At 50.2% G+C, this 15,954-nt stretch overlaps 5 protein-coding genes across 5 annotated transcripts; 4 read left to right on the top strand and 1 right to left on the bottom strand.

Moving 5' to 3' along the window:
• Positions 1-4,973: 4,973 nt before the first annotated feature.
• On the top strand, positions 4,974-7,199 carry IAR55_001591 (uncharacterized protein; the record flags this gene model as incomplete). The annotated part of the gene is made up of 3 exons (XM_066944717.1): positions 4,974-5,890; positions 5,948-6,221; positions 6,270-7,199. The coding sequence occupies 3 exons, from the start codon at positions 4,974-4,976 to the stop codon at positions 7,197-7,199; spliced, it is 2,121 nt and encodes a 706-aa protein (XP_066804640.1).
• Positions 7,200-7,581: 382 nt separating this feature from the next.
• Positions 7,582-8,855, top strand: IAR55_001590 (uncharacterized protein; the record flags this gene model as incomplete). Its single annotated transcript, XM_066944716.1, has 6 exons — positions 7,582-7,632; positions 7,765-7,881; positions 7,992-8,039; positions 8,124-8,172; positions 8,243-8,364; positions 8,523-8,855. 6 exons carry the CDS (start codon positions 7,582-7,584, stop codon positions 8,853-8,855), a joined length of 720 nt encoding a protein of 239 aa, XP_066804639.1.
• Positions 8,856-9,151: 296 nt separating this feature from the next.
• On the bottom strand, positions 9,152-9,698 carry IAR55_001589 (uncharacterized protein; the record flags this gene model as incomplete). The annotated part of the gene is made up of 4 exons (XM_066944715.1): positions 9,152-9,182; positions 9,246-9,368; positions 9,459-9,504; positions 9,587-9,698. 4 exons carry the CDS (start codon positions 9,696-9,698, stop codon positions 9,152-9,154), a joined length of 312 nt encoding a protein of 103 aa, XP_066804638.1.
• Positions 9,699-10,030: 332 nt separating this feature from the next.
• On the top strand, positions 10,031-13,193 carry IAR55_001588 (uncharacterized protein; the record flags this gene model as incomplete). Its single annotated transcript, XM_066944714.1, has 14 exons — positions 10,031-10,090; positions 10,199-10,366; positions 10,436-10,555; positions 10,624-10,767; positions 10,824-11,118; positions 11,171-11,292; positions 11,345-11,629; positions 11,686-11,787; positions 11,848-11,957; positions 12,010-12,151; positions 12,206-12,360; positions 12,413-12,716; positions 12,780-12,920; positions 12,981-13,193. The coding sequence occupies 14 exons, from the start codon at positions 10,031-10,033 to the stop codon at positions 13,191-13,193; spliced, it is 2,361 nt and encodes a 786-aa protein (XP_066804637.1).
• A 337-nt stretch (positions 13,194-13,530) lies between these two features.
• On the top strand, positions 13,531-15,951 carry IAR55_001587 (uncharacterized protein; the record flags this gene model as incomplete). The annotated part of the gene is made up of 4 exons (XM_066944713.1): positions 13,531-13,691; positions 13,767-14,839; positions 14,960-15,403; positions 15,482-15,951. The coding sequence occupies 4 exons, from the start codon at positions 13,531-13,533 to the stop codon at positions 15,949-15,951; spliced, it is 2,148 nt and encodes a 715-aa protein (XP_066804636.1).
• Between the last annotated feature and the right edge of the window lie 3 nt (positions 15,952-15,954).

The raw sequence follows: 15,954 nt of genomic DNA, 5'->3' as shown, positions 1-15,954 counted from the left end.
AGGAGGAGAAGCAAACTCGTACGAAACGCTTTGTAACGTATGGTCGCCCAGTGAACCCATCGAAGTGGCCCCTAATAGATGGTATGGACTTGATGTATGCTGCACCGTGGTGCGCTGTCGTGAAGCGGATGCTTCACGTTCTTCCTGACTCTATCTGCCTCGACGTCTCAATACACGTGAAGTTCTGACAGCTACAATGATTGGTTGTCTGGCCTGGAAGTCGGAAAGGAAAAACCACTTGCACAATCCAGTACAATACAACTGGGTGTGTCTCGTCGAAGATGCCTTACGGACAATAAATCGATTGGTTATTATCATCCTAGCAATAGTCCTCCTCAGTTGTTGGCCTGGCTTATTTCTGAAGGTCCTAAATAATAGTTGACAGACGCGATCCAACTGGAAGTGTCGAATTGCACGTTATTTTTTTTCCTTTGAGGACTAGATGGACACAGTAAAGGTGCTGATTCAAAGGAAGGTACACGCCATTCGACTATTCCCACACGAATGCCTCACCATGGAAGTGCGCGTGCACAACGGGGGTCGCTTCCGTCGTTGAAGGATCAGAAAGACTTGCCTCGAAGTGAAAAAAAATTCTACTCAGATGAAACTAAGTATGCTAAGTCAATCATTTCTGAGGTTGTCATGCTGCAGCTTCGGATCGCGAGCTTTGATATGTGATATTTAAACTGAATGGGATGACTAGGATGAAGGATGCATTTCTGGATCATTACACACTCTCAACGGGAAGATTTGATTGCGATGAATTGTGACGCACAAGGCTGTCGATAGGCAAGTCACTGAGAAGAAGGGAGCTGGCATTGCCGCGAGCTTCATGTGCTATAGACTTGGCCAATATGTTGCGTTCAGTATGATGACTTCCACGGGGGCGGGGCTTGCCACTGTTCAAGATTCTAGCCTGTAAGTTTGAGGAGAACCGAAGCGGTCACAGGGATTTGGCTGTGCTGAAACGATCTTGATCGTCCTGAACTCAGTTGGATGCTACTTATTGGCGTACATGATTAATAACACCACAATAACACCATCTTTTTCCTGGAGAGGAACTCCGGTCTCCCCTCCCTTGCATCGGCGAACGAGTCATGAGAAAATTGAATTGACTGGGAAAAATCAAAGCCACTTTGTGCGTTTGACGACTTCATTGGCTCCGTGTCGACCGTCAATGGACCTTAACGGCCAGGCTGTCAGAGGTCCATACTTCCTGGTTCTTCATCCGTTTGCGATAGACCGCTACCAATAATCGCCAAGCCTCCCACTGCCCGCTCTGTCACATGAGCTCGACCGAAGGGTTCGCCTGCCACCAATGAATGCGATTGCAAACATGTGCATTCGATATCGCCGTCAACAATCTGTACTGGACTGCAAGCTGTGCCTTTATTCCTTTGGCAAACTCAGGCCAGTCCTCACACCTCACTCACGTAAGCTCATCATTGCCGTGTGCTATATGCGTTACGTCGGGCCGAAGTCGTTGACCGGTAGAAAGCGGCTCCCATGAGATCTACATCTCACGTACACATGTTCAAGGCACCCTTCCCCGTCTCGGGGTCCCAGGTACGATCTCGATTGAACAGGCGTATGTACTCCCTCTCATCGATATACAATACACATGCCCGCATCATCGGGTGCTGACAATCATCAGATATTCTCAATGCTGGACAGTTCATGGCGTTTGGAGATGAATGGGAAAGCGATTAACCGTCCGAGCAGAGATATCACGGTAACGGGACGCAGTTCCGGCGCAGTGAGTGTGGAGCACCGAGAGGATTCATCTCGCACTGAACAAGACGTGACCCACAGCTCACCTGGCTTGATCGAGATTGCGTTTGTGAAAGAGAAAAAGAGTATTTAGTCGTATGTATCGACTGTTCTCTCTTCGATCACAGCATTTAGTTACAGCATGTTCTTCGATGGACGATCAAGGCTTTTTTAGTGTTTCGCTATGACAAATATCAGCAGACACCGAGTGCTGCGCGAAGCGGAACCTGCACCGAGTCACCAACAACGACGGGAAGATCTGTGATCGACGTTACGGGATATCCGAAATATGAGTTCACTCTTCGTTTTTGACTTGACCCACTCGGGACAACCTCGCTCGTGATGGACGGTGGCGACTCGACAAAGCGATCAATTTCGTCAAACCCTTCGTCTAGCCTTTTACAGCATCGATCTTCACGACATTGTCTACGCGGAACAAATGAAACAATCACCTCCTTGTAACCCTGTTTCATGCGTACGAGACCCGCCATCATGTAAGGTCTTGTGTAGGTAGGCGCTGCTCATGCAAGCGAACTCATCCTCGACTCGTTTGTTTCAATTGCGTGGTTATCGGCATTGATATCGTTCCGATCCGACAAACGAGATCTGGCAACGAACTGATTTTTCACCTTCCCGTCTCTCTCACAGTACTAGGAGTAGTAGTAGCGGGTTGCCGACGCAACGAAATAAATGTATATATAAATCCATTATTCTAATTAAGGCAGTCTTTATTCTAGAGGCGCCTGCTTTTTCTCTCGTTGGAAATCGGCATCGTTGATCGATCAATTTTCCGAGCAAAGTCAATCGCGTCGTCGGAATAAATCTCTCGGATTTCTTTTTTAACTTGTTTCTGGCTGAGATTCCAAGTTTTCTGCGAAATCTGCGGAGAAGGCGTTCGTTCAAACCAGATTCTCTTGGAGGACGGTCAAAACGGGGACCGAGGCTTTTTATTTTGGCGTTAGCTGAACAGGGGGCGGGGGCGTTGACCTGTGAAAGCGCCCAATATTACTGTCATTTACCAATGTCTATTCATAACCTTACGAGGGTAACGCTAAGAGTTCGCTTTTCAAGGAGAGACAGGTACAATAAATGCAAAACTAGTGGTGGTAGTGGGTAGTGGTCGGCAGACCAGTCGCCTGGCAACGATGCAACGCGACGGACCTAGAGGTGCCGCTACACTCCACGTCATGCCCGGGACAGTCGGGTCGCAGATCAACGTTGACGCCAAGGGGAACAAGATAAAAGTGGCGCAATGAAATATACCCCTAATGGATGGTTCAACAGACGAACGGAGGCGGATCCTCACCCGGCCGATCTAACGAGAGAGTTCATCCTTGGAGCCGAAAAGAAAGGATCCGGACGAACGCCATTGCACCATGACGATCACACCAATCTGTCGGTGAGAATTAGGATGCATTTTGCATTCGGTCATCAAAAGAGCAATTTGGTTTCGGTTTCGAATCGTAATTCTCATGAACGGTTTTTAGTTGTACCGGGATGAATTGCATTACGACAATGGTGGTGGTGGGTCCTATTTGAAAAGTCAAAAAATAACGGCAAGGAACCAACGAGGCTGAGTCGCGGTCAAAGACTTTTTGCCTGACTGGACGTCGGTGGACCTGTGAGGTTATGGCCGAGGGAATATGAATCGCTTCAGTCGAGATTAGGGCCAGACGAACTCGTCAGGTGTATGTATGTATGTACCAATTCCCGGGAAATCCATCGACAGTACGTCGACTACCAACAACGTGTTCAAGATCACCCGCCCGTGCGCCGGATACGAAACGCGGGGTTCAGATCCACTACTGACCGAATTGACTTTTGAGTCTCTCGCAAATGAGACGTTCACTCCGGGTCGGCTTGTCTGGCCCCCCATTGTATTGACCGTCGGAGAGAATAAGCGGTGTATTGCCCCCCTCCCCCCCCCCTCTCCTCATTATTCTGATCAGAGCTTAATCGGTAGTGGATGGTTGCAGGACAGCACGGGCATGTCAAAATCAATGGACCCTGACGCGTAGCAACTGTACTTCGAGAATAGATATATAACCCATTGGACGCAACATGATGTAGTCTCAGAGGGGTCTTATTAAGAGGGTTGGTTACGACTCCCCGAGAACAGATCATGCGGGACATGAAAGGGAATCAAAAATCGTATGGTACCGAGAGGAGAGACAGTAGGAAATCCAAAAGGCTGTGATTAGCATGCAGCATATGTAGCAGTAGCAGAAGCAGCAGCAGCAGTAGTCTCACAATTTCCGAAAGGCAAAACCGTGCTCTCAGCTTCCAATCCCCTTAGTCCCACAACCTCGAGGACAACGAGATATCCAGGTCTAACCCTTTGGATTTCAGGGCAGACAGAGTCTTGGACTCTGAGTCCGACCTTGGCCCGGAATATACAGGCAGGCCGTGTACAAGTAGTCCAAGGATACCGTATCTGCTCAATCGCCTTCTGCATCAGATCGATCATATCATACCTTCCTCAGACACCTGCTCTTTCGTCGTCTTGGGATCAGCAATCAACAGCTCGACAGTCCGAAGTGAAGGGGAATAAAGGGAAGAGAGATCGGAAATATAAAAGCGCACGGCCGCGTTGGATAGCAGTAGTACGAGTAGCAATCGGCCAGGGACGATCCCAAAAGCGAAGGACAAGGCGCGTTTCTGGGAAGTCTACGTTGTAAGTCACTGCACGACTTCTGTCCTTCGACAAAACTGCGTTTCGTATGGCACCGTCTGCTGCGAAATCAGGACCCCCCAAGTCGATGACACCTACTCTTCGTCCCACCTCACCTCTTCAGCACCGATAGCACAAGTAGACAGGGCTCGAGTCACGAGCTGACAGAAGCAGAGGCGACTCTTAGGATCAGTCGTCCAGTCCGTGACTTGACCGGCCGTCGACCCCATCCCTCCATCCAGTCAGAAAACACTCTCAGTGGGTCACTTCTTCCCGTCACTTTTCTTTCTTCATACCCCTATATATACGACGCCTATCTATGCTCATGTCACTCCACCCTCCTCCCCTCTCTAGGTCTTCTGCATCCTTTCTGCATGGCGTAGACCCCCCCTACCTTCCAAAAGCAGACCCGGACAGGGTAGAGAGCAGCGCTTGGGCATTCAGAATTTAGGTATGTCTGGTCATATACTTTGACCTGTCTCACAGCCACCGCTGACTCAAGCAGAGTAGCATCTGTCTCGTCTCATCCGACATGGACACCATTCATTCCCAACCGTCACCGGACGATATCCCCTCTCATACACCTACACGTGTCTCCTCCACTCGTCCGCCCATACCGGACTTCAACTCTCCTTCGGCCTATCTCGAAGACAACTTCGTCAGTACCGAGCCCATCACCCCACACCTGCACGATCCGACATATGCTATCCCGGCTGCCCTTGACGACGCCTATGGCTTTGCCTACGGGGATTACTCTGCCCAGCCCAGCGCCGAGTATGTTGAACAAACCACTCCCTCGGGAGCAGCTAGGGGTGACGAGGAAAAAACTCCCGTCGTCCCCGAAGGTCAACCGCAAATACACCCTGCATCCTTACCCCGTCCTCCGAACATCAATGGCAACGGTGACCAGACCATCCGTGCATCATCGTCACACACAAAACCATCCCTCATGTCCCCTTTCAAGACGTTTCAGAACCAGCAGCAACCCCAATCGCAACAGCCACCACTGCCGGTTCAACCGCATGACACTATCCCATATCCTCTTCCAATCGAACATCAACAATACATCGATAACACCGCAATGTACTATGGTCAACAGCCAAACTTCCCAGCCTTTCAGCAGACTTCACCCACCGAGCACATGTCTTACACACAATACCCACAACAGTTTGTCGCCATGCAGCCACAGATGACTGGCATTTACCCTGCAGACATGTATCAGACTCAACCGGTCTATAATTTCCCCGGTCCACCACGCAGTCGCAACGGCTCACCCACATCTAGCATCGCCTCGTCTGGTGCATCCCTTGTCCGCACCGGTTCGACCTCTTCAGATCTGCGCAGTGTCAGACCCAAGGTCAAGTTGACCTATGATGACAAACGTAACATCGTCCTCCTCCATCGACAGAACAGCTCATTGAGACAGGAGGATATCGCGAGGATGTACGGGTGAGTAACGATTCCCCGTACGAGGTTCTACCGTGACGAAGGCTGACCCACCTTCAGTGTCGATCGAAGCACGATCAGTAAGATCATTTTGTCCTCACATCGCTGGACCCAGCCCCAAGAGCCTCAAGCACCACCCGTTCCTAAAGCTCCAAAAACCGTCGGCGGCCGCTTCCCCGCAGTCGAGCAAAAGCTTGACGCTTGGATGGACGCGCAGATTGCTTCCGGCCAAGAGGTCAGAGACAGCGTGGCCAGAGAAAAAGCAAAAACCTTCGCGAGAGAGATCGGGTTTCCTATGGATCGGTTCAAGGCATCTGCCAAATGGCTTGACAAGGTGAGTGAAACATTGACCTGAACGTTGGTCGCTGCTGACGTCACGCAGTTCAAGGATCGACGTAAGGCCGCTGGGAAGGCAGTGACTTCGCCTACTCAACCCGACTACGCGTACTACGCCTATGCTCAACAGCAGTATGCAATGATGCCTTCGCCTATGATGGACGGCTCGGTGCACCTCTCGCGATCGCAATCTACGGCAACCCTATCATCGTCCGACTCGAGCGGTCAGGGCGAGTATCAACCCGTCTACCTCGCTGCTGATAGCGCTCATGCGCGCATGGGCACGACTCGCTCCGAGTCCGATCTTTCCAACTCGAACCTTACTCCAAGTTCACGGTCTCGATCGCAGTCCTCTCCTCAGGTCCTCGTCGAACCCGGCATGCAGTCGCCATCGTCTGGCAAGGCCAGCAAGCATCGCCCAGCGCCACTCCATCTGCAAAGGCAGAACTCCTATCATGGGACTAGCCCCTCCCCCCGTAGAGCGGTGGGTCTAAGCCGAACCAACAGCATTCAAGGCAGTGTTCGTCGTGCTAATCGTCCCTTGAGTCTGGCGGCTTCTGCGTTTGGCTTCACCAACATGGATCCCCAAGGAGCCAACTCGCCCATCCAGTCACCTTCTACCAGTGGCTCGCACTCACGTCAGCGCTCGGACGTTTCTGTGTCCCATGGTCTGTCCGGCATGACCATCTCTCCCAACATATCAGAGAACGGGGAGATGCAAGGGATGATGCCAATGTCCATGTCGATGGCGACCGTTCCTCCTCTCACTCCCATCACCCCGGGCCACGCGGTGCAGTCTGGCATCTTCCCCAATAACGACTACGGCGAGATCCAGGGTGATATCAACCATTACGCAACGATGCCGAACAAGCATTACTCCCAAGCCCATTACGCCAACGTTGCGGCCTACCCAGTCAATGACTTTGGCCCAGCATATATTGTCCCCCCTAACGAAACTCATACCCACTGGCGATAGCAGGCACATCATTTCTATACCGCACATACCATTTGAGCTCTGTGACTAGGTCTTTTCACCATCATCCGCACATTATCTTGGCATTTCTCTTGTTCCATATTTCATTCCTTCATGTGTGTCTTTACCATTCTTGTCACGATGCATCCGGTTTCCTTACATCATGCTTCCTTATCGCTGCCGTGTGACTTGACGTGTCGCTTGTGTATGACGAATGAATGCGAGGCAATGAATGGACTGCGATAATGCATTTGACCAAGAGCCAGCAGCGTGCAGTCGGTTGACGGTATAACCGGATTCGCCCGGATGCTGGGAATGATTCGTGGTGTTCATTGGTGCTGTGATTGTCTCTCGTCTCTTCCGACATCCAGGACGGATTTGCACAATGAGATCAGAGGTAAGGTATGGTGGTCTCGAAGAGCTGACAACGTGCGAGGTGAGCGCTTTTTACCATCCATGAAGTCTTACCGGTATCCAGAACGACCTATCACTCAATGCTTCTTAGAAAAGCACTGTTCGATCTGATTTACTGATCCATGCCGAAATTATATGACAATCCCGATCTCAGATCTCGGATGCACTCATCAAGCTTGGGATCATGACGGGTGGTCATATACCTGATATGAACATGTATTCACCTCTGGACGAGAGTACGAAAGTGATAGGACCGGCATTCACAGTCAAGGTGAGTGAGTGAATGTGTGATCAAACCAACATCGCTCGAGGTGCTATCTCTGCGAGCTACAAGTTCATGGTACAGACATAACGAAGCTGAATGAGGTTTCTCAATGATAGATGGTCGTTTGGGATGACAAAGACCCTCCGAAGCCAGAAGACCATTTCGTACGTCATTTCCAGTTGAAAGTTTGATCTAAAACGGACTGCTCTCACTCCCTCTCACTCATGTCTTTGCTCGTTATGCAACAGGTCGATGCAAGTCCTCCTGGCTCAATCATCATCATTTCAGCTCCTTTCAGTGCGTCCATCTAATGAGCGCATGCTGCGAGTAGAAGGAAATCGAGCTCATGACAGAAGGCTCGACGCAGTCCGTCGCGCTGCTTGTTGGGGAGGACTGATGTCCACAGCAGCTAAAGCTAGAGGCGTAAAAGGAGTGATTGTCCAAGGTGGATGTAGGGATCTGAATGAGCATCGACAGATTGGATTTCCGGTGAGTCCAGCCCGGTTGGGTCAGGTCCATATACTTGTCCATTCATTCATTCATTCATTCATTCATTCATTCATTCATTCATTTTTCGCCTCGGTTGGGCGCCTCTATGTCTCCTCACCCATGACTAATGGACGTCGTTTCTTTTTCGCTTGATCTAGGTGTTCGCTCACTACCATTCGACATTGGGTCAAAAGACCTTCGTGAGACCCTCTCAGCTGAACGTCCCAATCCGAATGGATATGATACAACAGTCCTCTTATCCTGATCCCCGAGCGGAAGGTTCGTCCTCGATCGACGGAGGAGGGACCGTGGTCGAACCGGGCGATATCATCGTAGCTGATCTCGATGGATGTGTGGCCATTCCGAGAGCTTCGGTGACGGACGTGGTGAGGGTTGGGATGGAGTTAAAAGGGGTGGATGAGAGAGTGAGGGAGGATCTAGAGTCGGGTATAGCGGTCAAAGAGACTATGGCCAAGTGGCGAGGGTCATGACGTGTGAAATGAACCCATGGGATAAATAGACGGACATGATTGATGATTGTAGAGAGATCTACTGGGGCTTTGTGCCATCTCGAGGCATTCCATCGGCCACTATGAGACGTCCCGCATCGGCAGTTCGAGTACCAATCCCTTTTTATACGATTGTACGAAGAATCCTCATGAACTGCCTAGCGCTATGTGGGATTCTTGACTCTTCAAGGTATCGTAATGCATGAGTATCGTTCTATGGTTTATACAATTGGAAGGTAACGATGCGATGGTGGGAAGGTAGGAAGAGAGATACAGAGTTAAGCATCGAGGAAGTCTGCAGCTGTCAATCTATGAAATGAAAGGTATTAGCAACCTGTCGGAGCCGGGGAGAAGAGAAGGGTTCTCGCTCACAGCTCAAGGGCGATATAAGGATCTATACGATCTGAGAAATCCTCTCTGATGTCTTCCGCGTTGAATTCAGCATATTGGACCTTGTATGCTAGGTATTCGATGACTTTGAGAAGAATCACACCGCTGCAAGAAGAAGAAGACCGTCATCAAGGATCAGCCCAAAGTCCAGAGAAAGCAGAAGAGGTGCATGAGAGCGAGAGCCTGAGGACATACCGTTGCTGGATTTTACATGTTTTGTTTTTGGATTCTTCGAAAGCGGCTAATATCATGAAAGTTGGATATAAGCTTCAAACCCAACATATCATGTGAAGAATAGGAGCAGGCTGAAGCAAGGAACATACCATCCTCGTCCAGCATCGACCTGAGCATCCCAGAAGCGCACGCTATCTTGCGCGAGACTACAAACGTGTATTTATCGGCTGATTCGAGGAGGACAAGATCTTCGTCTGACATGATGACCGCACTGCAGGGGGCCGACTCCGTTGGCGAGTGTAGGATAGTGAGCGTTGTTGGCGAAGAGGAACAGGCGGAAAGAAGAACGAACAGTAGTCGCAAGCAACAAGCACATTGAACGCGATCGTCTATCAAGTGGAGACGAACGGGATCAATTCCATGAAGCGGAAGTCGCCGCCCGTCTCTCATTCCCACTCGAGGGAAGCGGATGATGACGACCGAGGTGTTATTGATGACAATAATTGGGATGTTCGGTTCTTCGTCCAATCAGCCATTACAATTCACTGCGAACACTTATGGTTCTGGCCTGAGCATCTGTCGAGGACCTCATGATGATACGAAAGCAACGACCGACGTTCTCCAGCGCAGAGCTGGAGATGCAGCTTCAGCAGGTAAATGGCCAACCCATCCTTCCATGCCTCCGCTTCATGATGGTGGTTTCCACGTATCGTAACAATCTTATCCCGAAGAAGGCTATACTGAGAGCGTCCATTCTTCAGATCAACCTGGATCCTACCTCCTCTACAACCGAAAATCTCGAGGCTCTTGCACCTCTGATCAAGTCCATTCAAGATACAGATTCCGAGCAACTGTATCTGAGAAGTCTGGATAAGTTCGTGGAGGAGAAAGAACGGGAAATAGAGAAGATATGTGAGGGGAATTATGAGGTGAGTGCTGCTTGAAGTTTCATTACCTATTACATGTTGTGGAACTGACTTGCTCGATATGGAAATCAGGACTTTGTATCTTCCGTCTCTACTCTGCTCACAATCAGACAAGGAACGGGTCATCTTCGACGACGAATAGGGGAGTTGGACGGTCAAATGGGTGACGTAGGAAGAGCTTTGGGCGAGAAAGTATGTCCCATCGACCCTACTTCTGACTACGGTATCTCATAGCTGACCGGATGTCCGGATATACTCAGAAACGAGCACTACTCGAACAAAAGAAGGTGGCGCGGAATATGGACGATGCAATCGAGACTCTTCAGACCTGTTTGAGACTATTGGATCTAGTCCATCGAGTCGGAGAGATGATAAGAGAAGGGAAGTATTGGGGTGCATTACGGGTACGTCATCTTCTTCAATGCCCGTGATCTGTCCGTTGATTCGCGACCTTCCACAGTCACTGGAAGACCTCCTTCACCTCCCTCCACCGTCAATATCACAAACGCCCTTCTACGCCCATATCCTATCTTCTCTTCCTTCCCTACGATCGTCTATCAAAGACGCAGTCACAGCTTCTACCAAAACATGGTTATTCGATGTCCGTGAGAGCGGAGCAAAGGTGGGGAAATTGGCGCTCGAGCAGATGGCCCTGAGGATCAAGAAGTGGAGAGCCAGGAGGGAGAAGGAAGGTGGAGTGAGACTGGCGAGGGTCGGCGGCGCTCTGGAGCTGGTCAATAATGAGAGAGTAGAATGTGAGTGTATGAGGAGCGGTAAACGATGGTGCACTGACATATACAATCTCAGTCGATGCACTGGACAACGACGAGATCAAGGTCGATTTCAAGCCTCTGTATCAATGTATCCATATCTATGAGGCCCTGGAGCGGAAGCCTGAATTACAAGGGAGCTATCAAGAAGACCGAAAGGTGGGCGAACGGGTCTAGCATCGTAAAGGATTGAGCTGACCACTTTCACCAGACCCAAGCAACCCTTATCCTTACCTCTCGACTCTCGACGACACCGGAAACCCTTCTGTCCACCTTGCCGCTCTTAATGCAAGAGCTTGTCGGCTTCTTCATCATCGAGTCTCACGTTCTTGACACCATGCCAGACTTCAGAACGCAGCGCGACGTGGACGAGTTATGGGATGAGATGTGTAAGAGGATAGTGGAGATCATGGGCCAAGGTCTGAAGGGGTGTAGCGAGCCTGAAGTGTTCTTGGAGAGTAAGACCAACGTGTTACTTTTCGTGCAAACGCTCGAGGTGAGCGAATTCATGATGGAATCGTGGTCAACGACCTGCTGAATCTCGTCATCAAGGGGTACGGGTACAATATCACTGAGCTCAACGGGCTGCTTATCACTCTGTTCGAGCGATATTCTGAGCTGCTGTTGAGGAAGTTTAGCACCGATTTCGATCAGGTGGGTAGGCCGTACCTCACGACCCTAATGCGTGATGTGGCTGATTGAATCGCCGCATAGATTGTGTCAGAGGACGACAACCAACCTATGATGGTCAACGACCAGGAGGAGTTCGATCAGGTTGCAGGGGTCTGCTGGCTGGCCACCGGAGAAATGGAATCGCTTGCGATGTGAGTGGTATCTGCTGCTCTTCACAAAGTACTTCGCTGATCAGTATTGTAGGCAAGGGTTCCCTCAAGCAATGCCGTTCTCACAGACATATCCTATGTGCTGTATCAACATTCGAAACTTTGTCGATCAGTTCTACCAATTTACAGATGGAGTTGCTCAACAACATCTCGATATCGACGAAGTGCTCAGAAAGGTTGGTTACCCAGGAGGGAAAGCAGGTGATCACTGCTGATCGACTTGTATTCAGTCACTCGATGGATTACTATCAGACCATGTCAGCAAGCAGATAGCTCGCAGACTACAATCTATGTCCAATCTTTCGCAGATTGCTCAGGTCGTCGTCAACCTCGAGCATTTCAGTACAGCATGTGATGAATTGGAGGGGGTCCTCATGAACTTGAGGTCAGTGGCTTTTGATCTGGTAATATCATGGGCGAGCTGACCTAGCTTGTAGAGCATCGCAACGGGGTGGTCCTGTCAAACTCTCCTCGTGCGACTCGTTTGCGGCGACACTCGCCATCGCACAAAGTCGAATCGACTCGGTCATCAATTCCAAACTCGAGTCATTCTTCGAGCTTGCAGAGTACAACTGGATGCCAGCTCGACCTCAATCCACCACAACAGATCCAAGCACATATGTCTTTGAAATGATCACGTTCTTGACGGCTTATGTGGACTCGGTGTTGATCGGGCTCAACGAGAGTATCAAGACCAGAGCGTATCAAAATGCGCTTGGCCGGATCAATCGGTGGCTGATGGTGAGCTGCGTTCTGCTAGCTCTTTGCAAGAATTCAGCTGACCTACACTCATCGAATATGTAGGAGACTTTGTGCGGAAAGGAAATAATGCGCTACAACGAGATGGCCCTGGCCAGTGTTCTGGCCGATGTCAACTTCATCGAGGCGGAGATCAAACGGCTCGACAAGCCTGGTCTCGACCATGTCTTTGATGAGGTCAAGCATGTGGGTTAGACTTTACCTTTTCAGGATATGTCATAGGCTGACAATGCGTCAACCTCCCAGACGATCAACATCATTCTTTCAGATGCCGTTTCAGCATATATGGAACCGTCTATCCGATCAATGTCATATTCTACCGTCAAACCGATTCGACTAGCGGTGATTCTGGCGAAGTTAGGTAAAGGGGCTTATGCAATGGGAGGTCAGGCGAACATGTTCAAGGCAGAGAGGAGACGGCAAGAGGCGGACGACGTGGCGAAGCTGGCTGGGAGATGAGCGCAGGAACCTAATCGCTAGATGATGAGATAATGAGGTAGACCGGCGCTCTCGGGATGTCCACCGCTTGAGCTGAAAGGTCTCACTGCCGCATGGTATCATTGTTGTACATTTATATTTCCTGTCCATGCATACTTGTGGACCCAGATGAGGACACAGTACTCGAGTACCCGAGTGTCAAAATGTTCCGGTTACAAACCCTCGCGATAAGCCTCCACCTCGTCTCTCCGGCCAATTTGACAAACACGAAACCTTGCGCATCCTTTCTCTCTCTCATTCTGTCTCCAACATCCCGATATCTTTGCACACGTAAGTATACGGACCTGGTCACGAGGGAATGGTCTACACACCTAACCCAGGTCTACCGTCTGGTCTCTCGGAGAGATGGTGGTCTACTTGGTCTCCTGCTCGAAAAGGTGCGAGTGTGATGGAATCGCTGGAGAGAGATCAAGGTGAAGAGTGGATAGGCAGTTGGGACAATGTCGGGCTGTATGAAGGGTGAGCTGGGCTTGGTCTTCAGTTGTCAAATCGATATAAAGCAAGTAGCTGACTTGGGTTCTGTCGGGCCCTTAGCAACAACAAGATACAGAACTATCAATCTCTCTCTGTGAACTTGACGACTCATCGATTGATCCTGATCCCAGACTCGAACGATGATAATTTTCCTTCTTCTTCCTCGAACGCCATCAGAATACCCTGTCTGCAAAGCCATCTTTCACATGTCCGACAGACAGAATTCTACACGGGATTTATTAGATCGTCACCCAAGATCACCCTGTTCCTCGGATCGGTATCTCTCCCTACCTCGAAAGTCCAAGAAGGAACTGGCTCCTCCTCTGTGAGCAGGGACACCCCACCGAGCGATGAAGGAACATCTGTGAATGCTTCTGGATCCCGATTCGGATCTGGATCAACGATGGGAGCATCGATGCCTGGAGGGCAAGGAGAGATCTCTTCTTGGACATGTAGGGTATGTGGATACGTCAATCAGAATACGGGTCTCAATAAGTCGGCCTCGAAATGCGCATTATGTGGGATCCCTTATCGATCGCAAACATTTTCTCAAACTTCCTCAAATCCACCTTCCAGATCACTCACACCATTATCGATACCGACACCATCCAGCTCGACAGTGATGACGCCGATGACTTCAACAGCGACGACGTCTTCACCGCTAAGCGGTGTTGGAGTCGGAGGACAAAGTAGTCGGAATGGGAATGGGAATGGGAATGGGAATGAGTCTTCACCATCGACTGCGATGGCAGGCCAGGAGCACAAAAACGAAGAGGAGATAGCTTGTCCAGCTTGTACATTTCTAAATTCCCCTTTTCTTCGGAACTGCGAGATCTGCTCTACCCCACTTCCACCGACTAGACTCAATACGACCTCGAGACCAAGAGCAGAAACGACAAGAGCGGCAGGGTCTTCGACTACGACGGTGGCAGCGGCGGGAGCAGGAAGTGGAGTAGAGGGCAAGATGGACATTGTCAGACTGAGTTTCCGGAAAGGCGGATCTCAGGAGGTGTACAAGAGGTTGAAAGCGGTTTTAGGGGATAAAGCTTGGGAGAAGGAGAGAGGGGGAGGAGTCGTCAGACTCGGGACTGGAGAGAGAGATTCGGGTGGTGGTAGAGCTGCAGCGGGGATTGGTGAGTTGGCATGTGTAATTGCGACACCTGGGTGTTGGTCACTCTGACACTACGATTCCAATTTCAATTTCCGCGAAATCTACGACTTGCGACTGACCACGCTTTCCCACTTTACTTCAGATGGTATTCTTCAATCAATCGATCTCAATGCCAAAGCCCAAGACGAACACATGCAATCCGCCTTTGCGGATCTCGAAGCGCTCATGCTCAGAGCTGGAGAGATGGTCCGTCTTGCCCAATCGCTCAATAACAAGCTCACTCAAACGCAAACTACATCGTCCTCCTCTACTGGAGGAGGAAGCGGCGGACGACCCTCTGAAGAGGAAGCGACGATGATCAGGACCTCTTTGGTCCAACTTGGACTGGCAGCTCCGGCACTCACGAAAGAGATGGTGAGAGACGAAAGGAGGTATCGCGAGGGTTTAGCGAAAGAATTGGGAGGGCTGCTGACGGGAAGTCAGGGGATGGGAGAATTGAAGGAAGGTCTGATGGTGGGAGAGAAGGGAAGAGGAGTCATTGGTTTAGACGAAGTTTGGGGATTATGGATGCGAGCAAGAGGTGTAGGTGAGCAATCCTCACTCCAATCGCACTTTACCACAGAAAAAAAAACCAAAAAATATCGGGGGCTGATGCAAGCGGTAGCGTTGTTGGCTCCGTCGACTCTGATTGACACATTACCTTTTCTACCACAACATACTTCCCCATCGATCCAATCACTCACGCTCCCCTCATCTCTAAGGGTCTTACATACACCGACATATTCTACTCCTGTCATACTGTATCGCACGATCGACCGATTGACCCCTACTGTCGCTTCCATTCCTTCCCCCTCGCCGCCTTCAGACGAACAAGAGTCTGAAACGAAGGAAAAGAGTTTCTCGATATTTGAATTCGCCTCGATCGAATCATTACCGGTAGGTCTTGCTCAAGAATTCTTGGAAATGATGGAAACGTACGATTCGACCTCGACCTCGACCTCGACCTCATCAACAGGAGGAGGAGGGGCAGGGGGAGGTTTGGTACGTGACGATCAAGCCAGTCAAGGAGAAGGGGGGGCTAGGTGGTATAGAGACATAATCACTTCGTGGCCTTTATCCGAGATCAACGTGTGATGA

The sequence above is a fragment of the Kwoniella newhampshirensis genome, chromosome 3 (assembly GCF_039105145.1).
Source record: "Kwoniella newhampshirensis strain CBS 13917 chromosome 3, whole genome shotgun sequence".
Lineage (NCBI taxonomy): Eukaryota > Fungi > Basidiomycota > Tremellomycetes > Tremellales > Cryptococcaceae > Kwoniella > Kwoniella newhampshirensis.
The sequence above is the reverse complement of the archived record's forward strand: the minus strand, read 5'-3'. Positions and strand labels throughout refer to the sequence as shown.